The sequence below is a fragment of the Apostichopus japonicus genome, chromosome 1 (assembly GCF_037975245.1).
Source record: "Apostichopus japonicus isolate 1M-3 chromosome 1, ASM3797524v1, whole genome shotgun sequence".
NCBI lineage: Eukaryota > Metazoa > Echinodermata > Holothuroidea > Aspidochirotida > Stichopodidae > Apostichopus > Apostichopus japonicus.
This window is the reverse complement of record NC_092561.1, coordinates 16918443-16943525: the sequence shown is the minus strand read 5'-3', so window position 1 is coordinate 16943525 and position 25083 is coordinate 16918443. Positions and strand designations below refer to the sequence as shown.

Here is a 25083-nt window from a genome sequence, read left to right as displayed (position 1 = left end):
TAAAAGTCGAAAAAATTGCAACTTTCAACTTTGTTGTTCTCCAAGATATTTTCCGTTGGGAACCCAATAAACCTCGCCCATAATATGAATATTTAAACACTACGAACGTCATTGACAGATACGTAATATAACACCACGCTTGATTTGTGTACAGTCTATATGGCAGTTTTACCAGGGAGTTGCATAACAACTCCCAACGCAGTCTTGAATCTATTTTTAGCAACGGCTCATAACTAAACCTGCATCTCTGATTGGTTGAATTCAAACTAGTGGGTTTGGGAACTGAATGCGATTTAATTTTGTATGTGGAATACTCGCCAATTAACGTTTTTGGCAGGGAAAAACTTGGCTAATATCTTAATTTGCTGTTTTGTGATTTGATGTATGTAAAAAAACTCGATGGACATGTCAAAAAAGTAGAAAACGGCGACCAAACGCAAAATGCTCATGAATAAACATACTATTCACTGATTGGTGGAATTCAAACTAGTGGATTTGGAGATATGAAAACTTTGTCGAGGACACTTTTACTCATTATCGATATAAATCGTTAATTACTCGCTAATTAACGTTCTTGGCAGGGTGAAACTTGGATGGTATCTTCGTTTGCTGTTTTATGATTGATACATGTAAAAAAATCGATGCACATGTTAAAAAGGTGGAAAAAAGCGACCCAACGCAAAATGCTGCTTTAACATAATTTGAAATATTATTTGGCCTTCATAATAGTCACACATTCAAAAAATCATGACAGGATTTGGCTGTATGCCAAAAGCACTTCTCCACAACATATGTTAATGTATGAACCAGTACAAAGCTATCAAAACTAGCTCTAGCCTATATTTATCAAGTGTCACAAACACTTGATTAACCAGTAGTACCAAAGTCAAACATGTAATTAGACTCTGAACTGAATCATTTTAAATTACACATGCATACATTTAAGCTTAATTTAGTATCTGAACAAAACTTATTATATAGTACCTACCTCTAAGGACAATTTCTTGAAGTTTGCAGCGCTGCTGCTAATAATTTTCTTGCCGGTTGCAGTGCCACCAGTGAACGAAATGACTGGAATCTCAGGATGTTCAACCATTGATTGGCCGACTTTGTGTCCGTAGCCAAACACCATGTTGACCACACCAGGAGGAAGTCCTGTATAAACCAGAATGAAAACATTTCATGGTTCCTTGCTGCTGTTCATTAGTTCCATTCATAGGGAAATTTCTAACAAAGCCCTAATACAACAACAGTAATTTATGCTCACAAACTTTTGTTGCCAAAGTAATGCTAAGCCCTGATATCAATTGCAACACACATCAGTGTGTGAAGACTATCTACCATTATCATCATACCAAGTTTGACGAAATTCCGACTAGTAATAGTAGCCAAGTAATTGCAATTTGGAGTATTTCACGTTTGACCCCATGACCTCATTAATATTCATGAAATGAGCACCAAAATCAACAGGGTTAATCTACTTACTATGGGCCACCCACTCACCAAGTATGGTAATGATTGGTCATTCCCTTGTTGAGTTATTGTGCATACAAACTTTTCATAACGAAATAATGCTAGGCCCCCCCCCCCCCAATAAACATGCATGATATCAATTGCAACACACATCAGTGTGTGGAGACTATCTACCAATATCATACCAAGTTTGACGAAATTCCAATAAATAGTAGCCAAGTTATTGCAACTTGGGAGTTTTTCACGTTTGACCTGTGACCTCATTAATATTTTTTAACTTTGACCTCGTATAACTTCGCACACGAAGGTCACACGGGGGTCAACCTATTGACATTTATGATCAGAAGGCACCTTTGACATCTGAAAATAGCATCGAAACTGTAAAAATCCCCAAAACACGAAAAGGTCACCAGAGGTCAAATTGAGGTCAAGGGTCACCCAGATGCGGGTCGACAACTGGATTACATTGAAGCAACTCCCAACCTTAACGGACAGTTCGTTCTCAAGTTATCACAAAATACTAGTTTTTTATCATTAATTGACCTTTGGTGACCTCGGATCACATGACCGTTAAGTTTGAAAATATTCCCCTATACCATTTGCAACTTGTCCCAAAATATCAACCGTGTCACACCTTGGAACTGAGAGTTATTGCATTAAATGTCTGAAAATTAACTTTGACCTCGTATAACTTCGCACACGAAGGTCACACGGGGGTCAACCTATTGACATTTATGATCAGAAGGCACCTTTGACATCTGAAAATAGTATCGAAACTGTAAAAATCCCCAAAACCCGAAAAGGTCACCAGAGGTCAAACTGAGGTCAAGGGTCACCCAGATGCGGGTCGACAACTGGATTACATTGAAGCAACTCCCAACCTTAACGGACAGTTCGTTCTCAAGTTATCACAAAAATACTAGTTTTTTATCATTAATTGACCTTTGGTGACCTCGGATCACATGACCGTTATGTTTGAAAATATTCCCCTATACCATTTGCAACTTGTCCCAAAATATCAACCGTGTCACACCTTGGAACTGAGAGTTATTGCATTAAATGTCTGAAAATTAACTTTGACCTCGTATAACTCCGCACACGAAGGTCACACGGGGGTCAACCCATTGACATTTATGATCAGAAGGTATCTTTGACATCTGAAAATAGCATCGAAACTGTAAAAATCCCCAAAACATGAAAAGGTCACCAGAGGTCAAATTGAGGTCAAGGGTCACCCAGATGCGGGTCGACAATTGGATTACATTGAAGCAACTCCCAACCCTAACGGACAATTCATTCTCAAGTTATCGCAAAAATACTAGTTTTTTATCATTAATTGACCTTTGGTGACCTCGGATCACATGACCGTTAAGTTTGAAAATATTCCCCTATACCATTTGCAACTTGTCCCAAAATATCAACTGTGTCACACCTTGGAACTGGAAATTATTGCACTAAATGTCTGAAAATTTACTTTGACCTCATATAACTTCACACACAAAGGTCACCTGGGGTACACCTATTGACATTTTTGATTGGTGAGACGTGAATATAGCATCAAAACTGTAAAAATTCAAACATTTTTTTCTTTGCCCATTTTCTCACCCAAAATACTAGTTTTTTAACATTAATTGACCTTTGATGACCTCGGATCACATGACCGTTAAGTTTGAAAATATTCCTCTATACCATTTGCAACTTGTCCCAAAATATCAACCTTGTTACACCTTGGCCCTGGGAGTTATTGCATTAAATGTCTGAAAATTAACTTTGACCTTGTATAACTTTACACACAAAGGTCACCCGGGTGTCAACCCATTGACATTTTTGATCGGAAGGTACCTTTGATATCCAAATCTAGCATCAAAACCAAACATTTTCTTTTTCGCCCGTTTTCTCCCAAACTAAGCACATTTTTTCTAATGTGACCTTTGACCTTTTGACCTTGGTTTCAAATGTAGTTTGATCTGCTGATTCCAAAAATCAACACGATAAGTCTTTACAGCCATCCTAACTCCGACCGAAAACTTTGACCCCTTATAAGTTCGCACACAAAGGTCACACGGGGGTCAACCTATCGATATTTATGATCGGAAGGTACCTTTGACATCTGAAAATAGCATCGAAACTGTAAAAATCCCCAAAACATGAAAAGGTCACCAGAGGTCAAATTGAGGTCAAGGGTCACCCAGATGTGGGTCGACAATTGGATTACACTGAAGCAACTCCCAACCCTAACGGACAATTCGTTCTCAAGTTATCGCAAAAAAAATAGTTTTTTAACATTAATTGACCTTTGGTGACCTCACATCACATGACCGTTAAGTTTCAAAATGTTTCCCTAACCAGTTCACAACTTGTCCCAAAATATCAACCTTGTCGCACATTGGCACTGGGAGTTATTGCAGTTTTAGTATTTTGGGTTTTTGGACCATAACTGACCTTTGGTGACCTTTGTGGGCACCAAAAACAATAGGGTTCATCTACTCACTATGGGCCACCCACCCACCAAGTTTGATCATGATCAGTCAATCCCTTGTTGAGTTATCGTGCATACAAGCTTAAGCGTCACACACACACACACACACGCACACACACATACGTACATTGCATACCTATGTTGGTCGGAATTTTGTCCTAACCCTCGACATACCAATGTTGGTCAGGGATTTTTTACCAACAAGTGTATGTGAGGGACTTACACAACTGATCCTATTGGTGTGAGACACCAAGTTGCTGACAAACATGAAATATGATATGACCGGCATTTTTTAATACTGCCCCCAGTTATTGCTATATAGTTGAACTCTTGTACATACAGTATGTTATTGTTAGCATACAGTGAGCAACAGGAAAAACTACAAGAATAAACTGCTGTAATGGACTGTGAAACACCAAGGTAGGTATTAGTATTTTAATCTTGAACATCAAATTTACCTGAAGTATATCATGGGCTATGCCATTGGCTTGGAATTCTAAAACTAGCCCAATAAGACTACGTTTAGTATGTATCAAACCATGCAGAACACAAAACTTGGTTTGTTTTAGCTAGGCCTAACGTAAGGCTATATAGATTAACTGTAACACTAGGCTATGTTAATAGCATGCACTAGCCTAGGTTTATATGTAGCCTAGGTGGTCTTAATTTAGATCAGGTAAGGAATCAGTAAGCTGTTATTGTTAAAGAGGCAAACTGTTTCTTTTGCATCCATATAGCAAATTTTCGTACAAAAAGGCAATGCGCTGTGACCAAACTTCCAAAGGAAGCTAGTCTAGGCCTAGGTCTAACTTAAACGTTACTCCTTAGGATATGGTATTTAATGGGTATAGCCTAGGCTAGGCCTAACTTAGGCTTGGTAATTTAACTGTTACCAACGTTAAGGACACCTAATTTTATGCATGTTAGTAAATTTGCATCCTTCCAAAATGTAACTCAATGCTGACATACACATGACACAAATATATGATAGGCCCTAGGCCAACAGAATCAGTAATAAACTTTAATTTCTAATTCTAGGCTCAGCCTAAGTTAGGCCTCCTATGCTGGTTTTACTTAGCTGACCTAAGAAAGATTAGCTCAGGCCTTTGTGCTTTAAAAAAGTGGCATATTTTGGTGTCTTTCGAAATCATTTACTTCTGAATTCATTATTTTAAAAGGAATCATAGCAGGTCAATGTGGTTATATAGTATAGGCCTTTCTTGTTAGGCCTAGGTGCAAACAGGGCAAACATTGGAGCACAAAATCAGGCAACACACACAATTAAGGGCACGCTATAACCTACTTCGTCTATAGCCTACGCTGGACCTACAATTTATGATGGGCTTAGGGCATTAAGCCTATGCCTAACCGGTTTGTTGTGGATTTCCTAGCTAAAATATAGGCCGTGGCTATTCTTACGACGAGTCGTAACAATTATTTATAAACTATTCATACGACAAAGGCAAATTCAAGTGCAGTAAAGTAAATAAAGCAACTGCGCATGTAGTATAGGGGTAACCCTAACCCTAAACCTCAATCCTAACCCTTACCCTAACCCTAACCGCAAATTATTGATATTCCTCGTCGTAAAAATAGTACTCCTGGTCATGAAAATAGCAACTGCGCATGCGTAGTCGGAAATTATTCTTACAACTAGTCGTAAGAATAGCCACTTTGTAAAATATACCTCCCCAAACTTTGATCTTGTTTAATTGGACTATTATACTAAGCTTATAGACATGGGCACATATAGCCTAGGCATAGCTTATGATAGGCCTAACATTAGGGATATCTTACTGTAGCTGGCTGGGCTTAGGATCATGGAGCTTTTCGGTGATAGCCCCATGGTTCTATGCATGGCACTCTAGTATGAAAGTAGCCTAGGCCTAGCTTTACCTATATACCCTACACGGCTGTATCAGCATCGAGTTCAATGGTCTGATTCCATTTACAAACTTACCACGAACTGATATATCCTTTTTTGCTTTCGTAGAGGAAATGTATGTTAAGCTAAATCTCCTTTACATGGAATAAGTCTTGAGAGATTCATTGTTTGTTGAAAACAGAGTAAAATAATAGCAATTAAAAGTTAATACTTATTTCCTCATGTAGATGTACAATCTACGTCATAGAAGACGAGCAGTCCAGGGCCATACAATCATTCAACCCATGCAAACTATGGACAGAGATGGTTTGTCAGTAGAATGGATCAATGGTCATAAAGGTATGCATTTAATCTCTTGTACTAGAATATCATTGTTCAAATTGGAGAATGAAGAATGGTGTATTAATTGTTCAATGAACTCCTATTTGATTCATATTAATTTTAATGTGAGTTTTTGGAGCATCAATATATGTTATAGGTGATCTTATTTTCATCAGTACTCAATTAAAGAATCTTGCCCATTGATGTTTTAATTGGGTGTGAGGGGGGGGGGGGGGTGGGATCCAGACAAAAATAAGTAAATTGAAAATAAATAGAAATTGCTTAAATTATACTGGCTAACAGTCAAGATTCATATCAGGAAGTAAAACTTTGTGTCACAATTGTGTGGACTTGCTCTGGGGTTTTACTAATTTCATGATCTTGGTTGGCTAAAAGTGTTCTAATTGCAAATGTAGACTCATTGCAAGTGGCAGACAATATGTATCACTATTTTAAACTTGAAAAATGTCTGAAAAAAATTGTAGCTGTTCTAACAAGTGGCATAAACAAATTGATGTTTAAAATTAAAGCTCCATCATTGATACATTCTGGGGTATTGAAAGGGTTGAAACATTACATGAACATGCACTCATGAAATAAAACTTGTTCTACTCACACCCCAATATTTTCTAGGTGAACAACTCCTAGGAAACAAAACTGATTTTAGTATTTTGCTCCTATTTGAAATCATGGAAGCTTGACTTCAAGTGAAAGTAAAGGTTTTCAAAATTTTTACCACTCTGGAATTAGGATACATATAAGGCTGCAGAATTACAATTAAATCTCCCTGCAGTAAATCAGTATACATAGCCTCATCTGCTATATATGCTTATCTCTGCATTAAATATGTACAAATGTTTAACCACTGCATGGCCACAGTTGCTGATGAATGTGTACATTTGCCTAATGTATTTTTATTCTAGGTGTCAGTGTACTAATGCTTATGGTTGGTGGTGAACTCATTTCAACACTGCTACAGTGTATTTTGAGGCAAACTTATTTGTGGCCTTAATGAAGCAAATACACTCTTGAGATTGACACAATTGAACATGTCAAAATTTAAAATGTCAAAGTAAAGAGTCTTTTGCTCAACATAATCATCAGTATGAGTAGGAGTGGAATTTAATACAGTATTAAATTTATCTCTTTATTTATCCCTTGCAAACATGCAGGTAGAGGTGTATTTGCAACCAAAGCAATATACAAAGGAGAGTTTATCACAGAATACAGAGGGGACCTCCTCTCCAAGAGAGATGCTGAGATGAGGTGTCAGAAAAACATCTCAGACGTAGCATATATGTACTACTTCAAACATCAAGGAAAAAACATGTGGTAATTAGAACTAGATAAAGATTTCACATTGTATAGGGGCACATCCCATCTATTGATTCTTGATTTGATAAACATTCCTTCATGACTAATGGGATTTGACATCTCCTCACTTGCAAGTTAACAATGAACAAGTTATATCCATGAAACCTTTTCAGAAGTTTGTATGGTGACAAATGACATGAAAACAAGTTGGTTTACCTTATTAGATTGTTGCTTGTGTGTGTTTTTATTTTAAATCTGCATGCACTGTTTATTGTATTGTGAGATGTTCATGTGGCTGTCCACAAGTTATTATAACATAAAATGATATCACCTAAAGCCTTACTTAAGTATGTAGTGGTAAGATAAGTGTATGTTTTGTGTATTGCTAAGTAGATGACTGTTAGTGTGACTCTGGGAATTTGTGACCACTGTTATTAGTTTATTAATGAATTCAGTCAAGATAATGCTACTAATGTAGAAATGTAACATAACCTTATATTTGAACTCAATCTAAAACCACTGCCCCTGTCTTTTTTACACTAATTGTTTTTCTTTTTGTGTTTTCTTTTTTTATAGTATTGATGCCTCAAAAGAAGATGGTTCTATCGGACGCCTTGTTAATGACAACATTTCCTCTGTAGCTAACTGCAGGATGAGAATAATAGTGAAGGACAGCCACCCACATCTTTGCCTTTATGCGACTAAAAATATCCTTCAAGGAGATGAACTAGAATATGATTATGGAGGATATACCCCATGGCAAAAAAAGGTAAACTTTCATTAAAAACCTCTTTGATCATCAGCAAGGTATGAAAGTGTGCAGTATTCAGGTATCCCTTACCAACACAATGCATGCTTAACATTCATACAAAAGCAATATAGGACTACTTATGAAAGTCAATTGTTTAAAGATCCAGAATTTCTGCTCTATTTTAGCACACAAAACAAGAGCTTGAATGACATATAACTGAATCAAACTGTTTGGATGGCTTCAATATAACTGTATAATTCCACCTATGTGAACTTCTTACACCAGTAATATGCTCTTCACTCAACCTTTATGAGGCACAGTCCTTTTTGCTGTAAGCCTTACACGGGTTAATTTCATTGGCTACTGAAAATATGTGTTAGTTAGTTGGTAGCATTCACCTCAAGTAACTTTCCCTTTTGTATTTTTCTTTTGTTGTTTCTTTGATTCCGTAAGCACTAGACCCAGGTAGTACAAGTGAAACTGTGCGTGAGTCCTGGGTTTCACAACTGTACAGCATGTGAAATTAAGCTTTCCGTACACCTATTTCAGGCATATGCAATATGATTCATTCACCAAGTTATTAATACCTTTTCCCACATTGTTATAAAACTCTGTGTATGAAAGGTATTTCAGTATTCACCCTGTCTATTCCACAATATCAATTTTTTTTTATCATGAGTTTTCTCCTCATTTTTACACAGACAACCAGTAAAGACAACGAAGTACATGTTACAGAAAAAAATAAGGTGGGTATTTAAAATGTGTTATGAAATTGGGTGAAATGTTAAAATTCTTTTGGGGAAGAAAATTAGGAACAATTATGTTTTAAAATAATTTCAAATCAAGTGGTAACATGTATCTTTTTTGTTCTTGTTTTTGTGTTCTTTGATATACTTAAAGTAAATAGGCAGTTGTGACAAATATTTTACATAATACCTTTCTATGCAATCTCCTTTCAAAACAACTATCTATATGCATCCTGTTGCATGTCCATTCAAGGGCGGCGGAAGCACTTTTAATCTAGGGGGGGGGGGGGCACCGACATCAAAGGGCACTTTGCAGAAATTCTACTGGACTGATGTAGCCTGATATTTAGTACCCTTTATAACTCTTATTGTATTATCTTATTTGCGTATACACATCACTCCATCAACGCCCCCCCCCCCCCTCAAGGAAAACATGCATACTAGCACTGCAATATTCAATGTGCAAACAAGGAACAAGTTTTCTATTGAGACAAATGAGGTGAAATCATGCTAGTTGCTAATGTAGGAATCTTCCGAATTAGAGTTTATTTCTTGTTAATATCTTAACGAATTGTTTTCATTTGAAATAGCTTTGAGTTTGACCCACATAAATTCATTATAAGTCAGGGGCGTAGCCAGGATTTGCAAAGTTGTATGCACGACTATCTGAGCGGAGCGCCACCATCGGTTGGCGCGGAGCCCACAAGAAAATTTTTTGTTGTACAAACCCCTCAGATGGCCGGAAACGGCCCTTCCCGAGTGTTCATTCTGGTTCCCTGGCCTCTTGCTAACTTGAGACACCTAAATTTTTATGTAGAAAAAGGGCACATTTTTAACCCTGAGGAAAAGTGGGGGGCACGTGCCCCCTGTGCCCCCCCCAGTTCCGCCGCCCTTGCCATTGATAACTGTCTAATGTGTTAAAATGTTCATCAAAAATTTCCAATATCGATGAAAATATCTGTTTTATTCCAATTATACTTAAGTTTAAATTAGACCCACAAGTGACCCCGTGTGTAAGTCCAGTTGTGCCACAACTGTATGTGACTCTGTAATTTGATGTTAACATGACTATTTTGTCCTCATTTTTACACAGACCATTTGTGAAGCCAATGACGAAATTGTCACAGAAAATAGTAAGGTAGGTATACTAACATACATCCATGTACATTGAGATACTTAAAATGCTGTTTGAAAATGAGTAAATTTCATTACAAAATAAAAGGAGTGACTGTCCTGTGATTTGAGTAAGTATGGCACTATATTCAGACCTACAAGTGAATGTGTGTGTGCTCAGTTGACCAAGAACTGTTTTTAACACTAGCTCTGGCACAAGCTCTTGTACAATTTTAACCAAAGTTTGATGGTGTGGGTTTCAGAAGGCACCCTATGTTATTGAAATTAATTAAAAACAAGTTGTAAATCATGTCAATTTTGTATTTGTTATGGTCTTTCTTTGATTTCATTAACACTTACAACTAGACCAACAAGTGACCCTGTGTGTATGTCCAGTTATGCCACAACTGTATGTGACTCTGTAATTTGATGTTAACATAACTATTTTGTCGTCATTTTTACACAGACCATTTGTGAAGCCAATGACGAAATTGTCACAGCAAATAGTAAGGTAGGTATACTAGCCTACATCCATGTACATTGAGATACTTAAAACGCTGGTTGAATATGAGAAAATTTCATTACAAAATAAAAGGAGTGACTGTCCTGTGATTTGAGTAAGTATGGCACTATATTCAGACCTACAAGTGAATGTGTGTGTGCTCAGTTGACCAAGAACTGTTTTTAACACTAGCTCTGGCACAAGTTCTTGTACAATTTTAACCAAAGTTTGATGGTGTGGGTTGCAGAAGGCACCCTATGTTATTAAAATTAATTAAAAACAAGTTGTAAATCATGTCAATTTTGTATTTGTTATGGTCTTTCTTTGATTTCATTAACACTTACAACTAGACCAACAAGTGACCCTGTGTGTATGTCCAGTTGTGCCACAACTGTATGTGACTCTGTAATTTGATGTTAACATGACTATTTTGTCCTCATTTTTACACAGACCATTTGTGAAGCCAATGACGAAATTGTCACAGAAAATAGTAAGGTAGGTATACTAGCCTACATCCATGTACATTGAGATACTTAAAATGCTGTTTGAAAATGAGTAAATTTCATTACAAAATAAAAGGAGTGACTGTCCTGTGATTTGAGTAAATATGGCACTATATGCAGACCTACAAGTGAATGTGTGTGTACTCAGTTGACCAAGAACTGTTTTTAACACTAGCTCTGGCACAAGCTCTTGTACAATTTTAACCAAAGTTTGATGGTGTGGGTTTCAGAAGGCACCCTATGTTATTGAAATTAATTAAAAACAAGTTGTAAATCATGTCAATTTTGTATTTGTTATGGTCTTTCTTTGATTTCATTAACACTTACAACTAGACCAACAAGTGACCCTGTGTGTATGTCCAGTTATGCCACAACTGTATGTGACTCTGTAATTTGATGTTAACATAACTATTTTGTCGTCATTTTTACACAGACCATTTGTGAAGCCAATGACGAAATTGTCGCAGCAAATAGTAAGGTAGGTATACTAGCCTACATCCATGTACATTGAGAGACTTAAAATGCTGGTTGAATATGAGAAAATTTCATTACAAAATAAAAGGAGTGACTGTCCTGTGATTTGAGTAAGTATGGCACTATATTCAGACCTACAAGTGAATGTGTGTGTGCTCAGTTGACCAAGAACTGTTTTTAACACTAGCTCTGGCACAAGTTCTTGTACAATTTTAACCAAAGTTTGATGGTGTGGGTTGCAGAAGACACCCTATGTTATTAAAATTAATTGAAAACAAGTTGTAAATCATGTCAATTTTGTATTTGTTATGGTCTTTCTTTGATTTCATTAACACTTACAACTAGACCAACAAGTGACCCTGTGTGTATGTCCAGTTGTGCCACAACTGTATGTGACTCTGTAATTTGATGTTAACATAACTATTTTGTCGTCATTTTTACACAGACCATTTGTGAAGCCAATGACGAAATTGTCACAGAAAATAGTAAGGTAGGTATACTAGCCTACATCCATGTACATTGAGATACTTAAAATGCTGTTTGAAAATGAGTAAATTTCATTACAAAATAAAAGGAGTGACTGTCCTGTGATTTGAGTAAGTATGGCACTATATGCAGACCTACAAGTAAATGTGTGTGTGCTCAGTTGACCAAGAACTGTTTTTAACACTAGCTCTGGCACAAGTTCTTGTACAATTTTAACCAAAGTTTGATGGTGTGGGTTGCAGAAGACACCCTATGTTATTATAATTAATTAAAAACAAGTTGTAAATCATGTCAATTCATTATTTTATTTTATTTTTTGGGGGGGGGGGCGGGTTCTTTGATTTCATTAACAATTACACTAGACCCACAAATGACACTGGGTGTAAGTCCAGTTGTACCACACCTGTATGTGACTCTGTAATTTGATGTTAACATAACTATTTTGTCCTCATTTTTACACAGACCATTTGTGAAGCCAATGACGAAATTGTCACAGAAAATAATAAGGTAGGTATACTAACATACATCCATGTACATTGAGATACTTAAAATAATGTTTGAATATGAGAAAATTTCATTACAAAATAAAAGGAGTGACTGTCCTGTGATTTGAGTAAGTATGGCACTATATGCAGACCTACAAGTGAATGTGTGTGTGCTCAGTTGACCAAGAACTGTTTTTAACACTAGCTCTGGCACAAGCTCTTGTACAATTTTAACCAAAGTTTGATGGTGTGGGTTTCAGAAGGCACCCTGTGTTATTGAAATTAATTAAAAACAAGTTGTAAATCATGTCAATTTTGTATTTGTTATGGTCTTTCTTTGATTTCATTAACACTTACAACTAGACCAACAAGTGACCCTGTGTGTATGTCCAGTTATGCCACAACTGTATGTGACTCTGTAATTTGATGTTAACATAACTATTTCGTCGTCATTTTTACACAGACCATTTGTGAAGCCAATGACGAAATTGTCACAGCAAATAGTAAGGTAGGTATACTAGCCTACATCCATGTACATTGAGAGACTTAAAATGCTGGTTGAATATGAGAAAATTTCATTACAAAATAAAAGGAGTGACTGTCCTGTGATTTGAGTAAGTATGGCACTATATTCAGACCTACAAGTGAATGTGTGTGTGCTCAGTTGACCAAGAACTGTTTTTAACACTAGCTCTGGCACAAGTTCTTGTACAATTTTAACCAAAGTTTGATGGTGTGGGTTTCAGAAGGCACCCTATGTTATTAAAATTAATTAAAAACAAGTTGTAAATCATGTCAATTTTGTATTTGTTATGGTCTTTCTTTGATTTCATTAACACTTACAACTAGACCAACAAGTGACACTGTGTGTAAGTCCAGTTGTGCCACAACTGTATGTGACTCTGTAATTTGATGTTAACATGACTATTTTGTCCTCATTTTTACACAGACCATTTGTGAAGCCAATGACGAAATTGTCACAGCAAATAGTAAGGTAGGTATACTATATTACAGCTATGTACATTGAGAAACTCAAAATGCTGTTTGAATATGAGTAAATTTCATTACAAAATAAAAGGAGTGACTGTCCTGTGATTTGAGTAAGTAGGGCACTATATGCAGACCTACAAGTGAATGTGTGTGTGCTCAGTTGACCAAGAACTGTTTTTAACACTAGCTCTGGCACAAGCTCTTGAACAATTTTAACCAAAGTTTGATGGTGTGGGTTTCAGAAGACACCCTATGTTATTGAAATTAATTAAAAACAAGTTGTAAATCATGTCAATTCAGTAATTTTTTTTGGGGGGGGGGCGGGGGCGGGTTCTTTGATTTCATTAACAATTACACTAGACCCACAAATGACACTGGGTGTAAGTCCAGTTGTACCACAACTGTATGTGAATCTGTAATTTGATGTTAACATGACTATTTTGTCCTCATTTTTACACAGACCATTTGTGAAGCCAATGACGAATTTGTCACTGAAAATAGTAAGGTAGGTATACTAGCCTACATCCATGTACATTGAGATACTTAAAATAATGTTGGAATATGAGAAAATTTCATTACAAAATAAAAGGAGTGACTGTCCTGTGATTTGAGTAAGTATGGCACTATATTCAGACCTACAAGTGAATGTGTGTGTGCTCAGTTGACCAAGAACTGTTTTTAACCCTAGCTCTGGCACAAGTTCTTGTACAATTTTAACCAAAGTTTGATGGTGTGGGTTTCAGAAGGCACCCTATGTTATTAAAATTAATTAAAAACAAGTTGTAAATCATGTCAATTTTGTATTTGTTATGGTCTTTCTTTGATTTCATTAACACTTACAACTAGACCAACAAGTGACCCTGTGTGTATGTCCAGTTGTGCCACAACTGTATGTGACTCTGTAATTTGATGTTAACATGACTATTTTGTCCTCATTTTTACACAGACCATTTGTGAAGCCAATGACGAATTTGTCACAGAAAATAGTAAGGTAGGTATACTAGCCTACATCCATGTACATTGAGATACTCAAAATGCTGTTTGAATATGAGTAAATTTCATTACAAAATAAAAGGAGTGACTGTCCTGTGATTTGAGTAAGTATGGCACTATATGCAGACCTACAAGTGAATGTGTGTGTGCTCAGTTGACCAAGAACTGTTTTTAACACTAGCTCTGACACAAGCTCTTGAACAATTTTAACCAAAGTTTGATGGTGTGGGTTTCAGAAGACACCCTATGTTATTAAAATTAATTAAAAACAAGTTGTAAATCATGTCAATTCAGTAATTTTTTTGGGGGGGGGGGCGGGTCCTTTGATTTCATTAACAATTACACTAGACCCACAAATGACACTGGGTGTAAGTCCAGTTGTACCACAACTGTATGTGACTCTGTAATTTGATGTTAACATGACTATTTTGTCCTCATTTTTACACAGACCATTTGTGAAGCCAATGACGAATTTGTCACAGAAAATAGTAAGGTAGGTATACTAGCCTACATCCATGTACATTGAGATACTTAAAATGCTGTTTGAAAATGAGTAAATTTCATTACAAAAGAAAAGGAGTGACTGTTCTGTGATTTGAGTAAGTATGGCACTATATGCAGACCCACAATTGAATGTGTGTGTGTTCAGTTGACCAAGAACTGTTTTTAACACTAGCTCTGGCACAAGCTCTTGTAAAATTTTAACCATAGTTTGATGGTGTGGGTTTCAGAAGGCACCCTATGTTATTAAAATTAATTAAAAACAAGTTGTAAATCATGTCAATTTTGTATTTGTTATGGTCTTTCTTTGATTTCATTAACACTTACAACTAGACCAACAAGTGACACTGTGTGTAAGTCCAGTTGTGCCACAACTGTATGTGACTCTGTAATTTGATGTTAACATGAATATTTTGTCCTCATTTTTACACAGACCATTTGTGAAGCCAATGACAAAATTGTCACAGCAAATAGTAAGGTAGGTATACTATATTACAGCTATGTACATTGAGAAACTCAAAATGCTGTTTGAATATGAGTAAATTTCATTACAAAATAAAAGGAGTGACTGTCCTGTGATTTGAGTAAGTAGGGCACTATATGCAGACCTACAAGTGAATGTGTGTGTGCTCAGTTGACCAAGAACTGTTTTTAACACTAGCTCTGACACAAGCTCTTGAACAATTTTAACCAAAGTTTGATGGTGTGGGTTTCAGAAGACACCCTATGTTATTAAAATTAATTAAAAACAAGTTGTAAATCATGTCAATTCAGTAATTTTTTTGGGGGGGGGGCGGGGGCGGGTTCTTTGATTTCATTAACAATTACACTAGACCCACAAATGACACTGGGTGTATGTCCAGTTGTACCACAACTGTATGTGACTCTGTAATTTGATGTTAACATGACTATTTTCTCCTCATTTTTACACAGACCATTTGTGAAGCCAATGACGAATTTGTCACAGAAAATAGTAAGGTAGGTATACTAGCCTACATCCATGTACATTGAGAGACTTAAAATGCTGTTTGAAAATGAGTAAATTTCATTACAAAATAAAAGGAGTGACTGTCCTGTGATTTGAGTAAGTATGGCACTATATGCAGACCCACAATTGAATGTGTGTGTGCTCAGTTGACCAAGAACTGTTTTTAACACTAGCTCTGGCACAAGCTCTTGTAAAATTTTAACCATAGTTTGATGGTGTGGGTTTCAGAAGGCACCCTATGTTATTAAAATTAATTAAAAACAAGTTGTAAATCATGTCAATTTTGTATTTGTTATGGTCTTTCTTTGATTTCATTAACACTTACAACTAGACCAACAAGTGACCCTGTGTGTAAGTCCAGTTGTGCCACACCTGTATGTGACTCTGTAATTTGATGTTAACATGACTATTTTGTCCTCATTTTTACACAGACCATTTGTGAAGCCAATGACGAAATTGTCACAGAAAATAGTAAGGTAGGTATACTAGCCTACATCCATGTACATTGAGATACTTAAAATGCTGTTTGAAAATGAGTAAATTTCATTACAAAATAAAAGGAGTGACTGTCCTGTGATTTGAGTAAGTATGGCACTATATGCAGACCTACAAGTGAATGTGTGTGTGCTCAGTTGACCAAGAACTGTTTTTAACACTAGCTTTGGCCTTGAAAAGAAGCTTCCAACAATTGAAATGTGATAACCTTTTGTGGAAGAATATACCACAAATTAACTATTAAAATTAATTGAAATTAATTCATAAATCCAAAGTAATGCTTTAACCCATTGAAATTTGAACTGTGTTTGAGAATTATTATCAAGTCATGTTGCAAAGTAAGTAGCTTTGTCTTTTCCGTTTGATGTCCTTTTGAATCCTGTAGCAGTGTGTACAAGACCTACTGTACATGATACACTGCATGTGAACAAATTGTCCAAACTTAATGCGATTTGGCTTTTACATGCTGTTGTGAAGTCACTACGTAACACATGCCCTTTCTACTTGAGTCATATCACTCCTTTGTTAAGTGACTCATGCAACAAACAATTTTAAATCATGTAAACTGCATCAAACTGCATTCTGGAATAGTTGGTGCATTGCTTCCTTTTACTACCGTTACACTAATAACGCAATGTCGAAGCTGCTGAAGTGAAGCAAATAGTCTTTTCTTTAGTAAATAGCGAGTTAAACCTTCAGGAGTCCATATCTACAGGCATCCTCTGTGTGCTGTCTTTGCCTGCTTTTTAATGCTAGTCTGGAACATAGTGAAAGAACAGGTTATATTGTTATATTGCTACTTTAATATTGATTACATGTGATACTGATGCTCTGCAATCATAGCATTAAGATGGAAAAAATTTTGACTCAAATTTTGGTCCTTTTTTTGCAAACAATAACAAATATGTTTCTCATATTTTACTACATATTTCTTCAGGAGAGCATTTCAACCTCAACTTCAACATCATTTACTAGTATGTTTCATATTCATATCTCTATGATTAAACATTTTCTTGTAAATCCTTGTCGTGTGTTGATAGCTATAGTCCAAATGCATGCATGTTACTTAACTATCAGGCTTATGTGTTCTTTAGCTATTAACATTTAAATCTAACTACTGTTCAGGCATTATACCGTAGTTAAGATATATCCCTAACTATGTTAAATCTAAACATTTAATAGCTGCAGTAATATCATTTACAACTTCTTACACTTTTAACTTACAGAAGACACAGGCGGTGAACTGTACTTTGATGCTGATCTAGGAAAATATCACAACTCCTTACTTGGTAAGTGCAGCCCAATGTCTTTGAATAAATTGTCTGTATCATATGTAGGTCCCCTTTTTTTTGTATTTTATGTTTGAAGATGTATACTATTCGAAACAAATTGTGATTATTTTCTTGCAACTAATTATGATAATATACCAAAATGGCATAGTTAAATAGCTTTAAGGGTTAGATGTGGGCTCTCTTCATTAATCTTGAATCTACTATAATCACAAAATAAACAAAAAACTTCTAATCGTTTTAACATTGCAGACTCAAACCGTGATGAAGCAGTTTTTTTAGACGAATTGACAGGAAATATGTACTCATATGGTAAGATACAAACTAGAAGCAAAGCTATTTTAATAGTTATGACTAAAACATTTTATGATTTTTGTGAGGTAAACAATGCATTGTAATTGTCTAAAGATGGAAATCCAACTTTATTTTGTAATCACCAGTGTGAAAATATCTTTACAACTAGTAAACAAAGCATTCGGTTCTTTTTAAACTGTTAATTAACATTACAAATATATTTCCTAGTCAAAACTGTAGGCAGGTATTATTCTCAAGCAGAATATATCGCTTACATGTATGAATTCTTATGAGGAGGTAATATCTATAGAAATCACTGTTTCTACATGCATACGGTTATCTGGAAATTATTTTCTGTTTGTTACTGTTTTGAACTATGGTTACCTGAACTTTTTGGAATCAGGAAATGCTTCAACAAAAAGGAAAGTTATGACTGCTAAAAGAATGTTTAAGGTCAATGCAGGTTCAAGGTAAACAAATAAACACATTACCAATATTAAAGCAATACACACAATCCGAAACAGTTTGCATGCATTTCAGACTGTGATAAATAAAATGTGTTATTTCTATCTTTTAAACAGATATCTTGAACAAACCATGTCAGGAAGTAAGTGTTGTTATTTCAAAACATTCAATTTAGGTTTTCAAATTTTTCTAACATAAAGTAAGATAAAGGAATGAGCTGCAAGTAATAAACATGTGTAATCCTACCTTTGTAATCAATGTTTCAACCATGTTACTTCAGGCCGCTTGTCTCCCAGAGACAAAATGACAAATTGTGGAGAAAAGCCATCTTCTAGTGCAGTAACTCTTCCTTTTTTTTGGCCAAGAAACCTATATTACCTCATGAAGTTTTTATTCAGAACCTTATAAAGGTATCAGTCTCAAGCTTCTATATCGTATCAACAATTATGGCTCTGTTTACTTCTCTCATTAAAATTACAAATGCTCTAAAGAGGTTTAATTATCTGTTCACAGTCTCACCCTGAACTGCAACCAATCTTTGAAAGGATGCTAGAACAAATGAAGGCTCAGGTATTGTAACTTTGGTATCTAAATGTGATATATGAATGAATAATGAAATTATAAATGGAAAAATGACTGGGAGATATTTTAATAAAATTTGTAAAGTGCAAAGAATTGAGGCCAAGATGGGATTCTAAACCAGTGACTTCAGGATTATGGACCTGTGCTTCACCAACTGAGCTACTCAGCCATATGAAGGTAGCTGTCCCTAATTTCCTAGGCACTTTTCAAATTAAAAGTTCTCCTAGTCAGTTTCCCATTTATAATTTCATCACGTGTTTGTTTTAATGGGGAACTTCACTGGAAATAACTTCCCATCTGCTTCAGGCTTGTATCAAGTGAAAATTGGTTAATAATGGAGTTATAAAACATTGGGCAAGGTACTGTCACTCTGACTGGCACCCTTTGCCTGGAAATGAATGAAGAACCTGGTTAAAATAACTTTGCTTTGCCAGTTTCTTATGTATTTTAATAAATGTACTAAGAATCTGTTAAAGTCATCTTTTCATTGAATCTTGTAATATGTACCATTATTAAAGGTGACTTTGCTCAGCTGCGAAAATATAAACCAAAGATCAAGTAAGTAGATCAGGGATGAGATGACAAGGGGAAAATAACTTATAAATATTGCACCATATAACATTTAGGAGCTTTATAAAATCCAAAACTTCCTAAAGATGAGTCTCTCTTTTTATACCCCTCCCCAGGTTTACCTCCTTCCCACTTTAAGACTTGATTTCCCAACAGTAATGTTTGCCTGGGCAGTCAGCCAGTTTGTTAGCTTAGCAGTGTTATAGCGCTAACTGACAGCTACGATAAGCAATTATACTGGAACACATATTATCACTCAGGAAGTTTTAAGTCAAAGGGTTTTCATTATTAGGTGACTTCAGCCTGAAAGTTTTATGACAAGTTCCAGTTTTCCTGAAGTCAAATAATTAATTGACCAATAGGCAACAATAATATTACAAGACACTGACTATTTCAGATCTCAGACACCATTGTCCAAAATATAAGGTCTAGAACTCTGGATGTAATGTTGTACCATACAAACCAACTATGTTTGCATAAACTTGAATTCAATCACAACATTTGTCTTTAAAACTATGTTTGCTTCTAGGTTCCACAAAGGCTAAAGCATCTTAGCCATATGCAAACAACGGACTATGATAGTGAGGAATGCACCAGCACTGATGAGGAGGATTTCAGCGATGATTACCTAGACGCATTTAGTGAGAGTGAATCTACAACAGATGAAGAATCCGAAGAAGAAAGCAGTGAAAATGAAAAGCCCTCAACAAGTAAAAATCATTCAGATGGTGTCAAAGTATCTTCCACTTACTATAGTAAAAGTAGGAAAAGAACATGGAACAGACAACACTGTTGCCTCTTTTGTGAAAAAAATGTAACCAAATTACCAAGACATCTAGAAACTCATCATGCTGATGAAATATTGGTAATGAAAGCTATGCTGTTGCCAAAAAGGTCAGCAGAAAGAAATGCAATTTTAGAAGAGATCAGAAAAAAGGGAGACAATGCCTATAATTGTCGTGTGCTAAAAGAAGGCAAGGGAAAGCTCTTGGTCTACAAAAGACCAAAATTAGGCACAATGCATGTGGAAGATTACATTCCTTGCCCAGATTGCCAAGGCTATTTTGCGAAAAAGTCATTGTGGCGACATCAAAAGAAATGTACCCTAAAAAAAGCAAAGGAAAATCCAACCACATCTCGAACTGCACAGTGTCAAAAGGCTGGTAGGGCATTGCTTCCAACAAAAAGTCCCTGCAGTGCTAAACTGCAAGAGATACTTGCTGGTATGAGAACTGATAGTGTTGTTGTTACCATAAGAGCAGATTCCTGGATCTGCAAATTAGGAGAGCATCACTGTGATGATAGCAGCACAATTAATCACAACATTGTTTCAGAAAGAATGAGGCGCATTGCAAGGCTCCTTCTTGAAACACAGCAAATAAATGCATCTATTAAGTCTGCTAAAGACTTAGTAGACCCAGCACATTTCGATGACGTGATCCTTGGTGTTAACATTTGCTCTGGATTTGACACTTCAAACCAAAACTTTGAAGCACCCACACTTGCTAAAAAGCTGGGACAAAGCCTAACTACTTTGGCTGAAATTGTAATTGCAGAATCCATTAAATCATCAGATACCTTGCAGGAGTGCAAAGCAGAGCAGTTCTTGAAACTAAAGAATCTGCAATGGAAACAAAGAATTGCCACAAAAGTTTATAAGCAACAATGCAAGCAAAAGTGGCAAAAACAAAGAAAGTTCCCTTAACAGCCGACACTGTGAAGCTCAATCAGCTACTGACAAACCAAGTTTGTACTACAAAAGAGAAGTTACAAGGTAATGAAGTATCAACATCCACTTGGCGGGAGTTGGCTTCTTTAACCCTTGCTCAGCTAATAATGTTCAATTGCCGTAGACCTGGCGAAACACAATATTTGAGAATGTCAGATTATTTAGAGCAAACAAAGAAAAAGAGAGAGTTCCAAGATGAAATATTTGAATCTCTTCCAATAGCACAAAAGCTGGCAGCAAAGAGGCTTACTCTAATAATGACACGTGGAAAACGTGACAGAGGGGTGCCAATCTTGTTAACCCCTGACATGGCAGATTCGGTTAAAGTACTCAACAAAACTCGTCAAATTGCTGGCGTCGATCCACAAAACCCATACATATTTGCTTGCCCATCAGGAAACTCTGTTCAGCCGCTTCGAGGTTATGATTGTTTGCACAAATACGCGCATTTGTGTGGGGCCAAAAATCCTGACAGACTGACCGCCACCAATCTGCGCAAGCATTTAGCAACTCTTTCACAAATCCTTAGTCTATCCAACACTGAATTAGAACAATTGGCCAACCATTTAGGGCATGATGTAACCGTCCACAAGCAGTACTACCGGCTGCCCCAAGATGTCATATTTCTTGCAAAAGTGAGGAAGCTTTTACTAACTGCTGAGAAGGGAAAACTTCATGAATTTAAAGGGAGGTCCCTTGAAGAAGTTGAGATTGAGGAAAGCCAACTTCTGTCAGACATAGAAATGTCAGACGGAAATGAGAGTGACAACTCTGAATCAAAAGAGCCAACAAAGGCACTTCCAACTAAGAGGGTGAAAATATCTAAAACAATGTGGACAAAAGAGGAAGAGACAGCTGTTATTAATGATCCATGCCTTAGAAAGGCTATCAATGCCATGCACCCACCTGTGTCAAAAGATTGCCTTCAAGCAAAGCTAAAGAATTCCTGTCTTAAGCGCAGGTCCATAGTACAAATAAAGTCCAAAGTATGGAACATCATACAAAAGAATAAGAGGGAACAAATGAAGTATTAAAGACAGCTTGTTCTACTCCTCCTCAGCAACAGTAGTGTAAACATGTGTGGTTTCTAAAAATTATCCCCAAATTTTAAAGACCCTCATTAAATTTTCTTTCTTTTTAAAGCTTATTACGATAAAGCTAAAAAGTTGTCTCCATACACTATCATATTTGTACAGTTGCTTATTTTCAGTCACTGACATTTGTAAGTCCTTTGTGAAATTTGAACTTTATTCCTTTACAGGCACATACAAACATGTGATTTGTATGTCAAATTTTCATATGATTACAATTGGATATTTCTGAATGAATATAGTATTAGTATACCACTTTCATCATACAGCAAATTGTAACCATTAGTGTAATTATAGTATTTTCTTAAAGTGAGGGGGGGGGGTGGGATTTTGGAATGATTGCAAATATTCATTTTTAGTATCTTTTCAGTAAAAAAGTGCATTTGATTTGGAATGCCAAATGAGAAAACAAATGAAGGAGCTCGCCCCCTCAACTTGCATGTATCCTTAACATGGTACAGCCAGCTGTACCTCTGGCACAAATTACTAAATTGTTCAGATTTTGACAGACTCACCACAGACATGACACATGATCTTAAATATCATGATTCGTTTTCATATTGCTGAGGAAAACCATAAAAGTAACATCCATACACTATCATATTGGTGTTTTTTTTCACCGACGTTTGTAAGTCACAAGAGTCATGTTCTTGGACAGTACTAATTCAACATTAGAATAATAACATACCTGTTTACATGTGTTGCTATAATGAATTTTAAAACAAAATTGTTGTTTGTTCATATAACTGCTAAATTTGTTGTTAATTTTTCTGCATAGCGTCTAATTGACACTTGATTGGTTATTTTAATTAAGCAAACTATTTCATTATTATTATGAATCTTATATCCCCCTTAAAGCGGATTTTACAATATGCTATCTCTAATGTAATACATTGATGCTTGCATATGGTAACATTCTTTTGCAGCATAACAGTGACATACACTACACTATCATATTGGTGCAATTCTCTTCATTTTTAACTGAAGTTGGTAGTAAATCCTTTGTAAAATTTTTAACTCATCATTCCTTTACAGGCTCTTTTGAATTGTGATTTCTATATAAACTTTTTCATGAATAAATTGAATATTTGAATTCTGAATTTATATTGTATAACAATTCTATTGTACAGCAAATTGATGCCTTAAGTGTAATTAATTCAGTTTAATTGTACATTGTATTGAAAGTTTGAAAGCATTGTAGATACAGTTTATCAATTTTTATTTCCCTGACTGGAGAAGCTGTACGTATTCTTAGTATGGCACTGTAAGGTTTTACCGAATAATTCAAACATGAAAGAGGGAACATTTGCAGACTACTGACATTTCAAAATTTTCAAGAATCTTGTTGTTCTTCGACAATAGTAATTCAACATTAGAATAATAAAATACCTTCATTTTGTTTGTTTACATGTGTTACAATAACGCATTTTAAATCAAAATTGTTGTTTATTCATATAATTGCTAAAAAGCAATTGTCACTTTTCTACTTAGCATTTAATTGACACTTGATTGGTTATTTTGATTCAAATATTTCATCATTATTAGGGATTCTGTATCCACCTTAAGCGGATTTTAAAATATGCTAACTCTAATGTAATACATTGATGATTGCATATGGTAACATTCTTTTGCAGCATAAAAGTAACATACACTACATTATCATATTGGTGCAATTTTCTTCATTTTTCACTGACGTTCGTAGTAAATCCTTTGTGAAATCTTAACTCATCATTCTTTTACAGGCTCTTTTAAATGTGATTTCTATATAAACTTTGTCATGAATAAATTGAATATTTGAATTCTGAATTTATATTGTATTACAATTCTATTGTAATTAATTCAGTTTAATTGTACATTGTATTGAAAGTTTGAAAGCATTGTAGATACAGTTTATCAATTTCTATTTCCCTGACTGAAGAAGCTGTACGTATTCTTAGTATGGCACTGTACGGTTTTACCAAATCCTTCAAACATGAGAGAGGGAACATATGCAGACTATTCAGGAATCTAGTGCTTTAAATTTGATAAATTAATTGGGTCATTTTCATCAGGAGTTGTGAAATTTAAATACTGTACACTTTACAAAAGCTTGTTATTATTATTGAAGTCATTTGTTACATATATATTTTCAACATGTTACTCCCAAGTCAGTGGTAGTTTATTATGCAATTTAGTTACTTCCTGTGTATACCGTTAAAACGTTATGATATTGTTATTTACAGGAATGTTAAATAAATTTTGGAATCTTGATACTATTTTCTTTTTCATTGTTTTTGAATGTCATCAGTGTTGTTATTCCTAACTTAATTGAGGAATTCTACCCCAAGTAAACATAGGGTGCAATCAGCTCTACCCCTTCACAAACAAGGCAATTTAACTGTTTGATTTACGCATTCCCCAAAACTGCTACAAATATATTGTGCAGTTTTGTTCATACACATTAACATCTTTTAGTGGGTGAATTTCTTTCACCGTAGCCTTTAAAGGCATTGAAGACTCGCCACAAACCGCGTGCGGCCAATCTGAAAAAGTTAACTCTCTGTTGCTTGCAAGTAACATTTTGT

At 35.6% G+C, this 25083-nt stretch overlaps 2 protein-coding genes across 31 annotated transcripts in view; one reads left to right on the top strand and one right to left on the bottom strand.

The window, feature by feature from the left end:
- Positions 1-25083, bottom strand: part of LOC139969174 (2-aminomuconic semialdehyde dehydrogenase-like) — a 53150-nt gene that overhangs the window by 7711 nt on the left and 20356 nt on the right. The window contains exon 4 of the mRNA XM_071974025.1: positions 989-1155. Within this exon, the coding sequence (XP_071830126.1) occupies positions 989-1155 (167 nt within the window). The remainder of the gene's footprint in view (positions 1-988; positions 1156-25083) is intronic.
- LOC139969036 (uncharacterized) lies at positions 1162-22542 on the top strand. 30 transcript variants are annotated; one of them, XM_071973748.1, is made up of 23 exons: positions 1162-4372; positions 6065-6176; positions 7331-7490; positions 8049-8241; positions 8925-8969; positions 10063-10107; positions 10549-10593; positions 11035-11079; positions 11521-11565; positions 12007-12051; positions 12996-13040; positions 13482-13526; positions 13983-14027; positions 14469-14513; positions 14964-15008; positions 15450-15494; positions 15950-15994; positions 17437-17473; positions 17726-17788; positions 18041-18100; positions 18664-18689; positions 19061-19117; positions 20229-22542. In XM_071973748.1, the coding sequence occupies exons 2-23, from the start codon at positions 6065-6067 to the stop codon at positions 21402-21404; spliced, it is 2469 nt and encodes an 822-aa protein (XP_071829849.1). In that variant the 5' UTR covers positions 1162-4372; the 3' UTR covers positions 21405-22542. The 30 variants fall into 30 exon arrangements, with proteins under 30 accessions (XP_071829849.1, XP_071829880.1, XP_071829858.1 ...); XM_071973779.1 differs by lacking the exon at positions 10063-10107 and having other exon boundaries at positions 1162-6176; XM_071973757.1 differs by lacking the exon at positions 10549-10593 and having other exon boundaries at positions 1162-6176.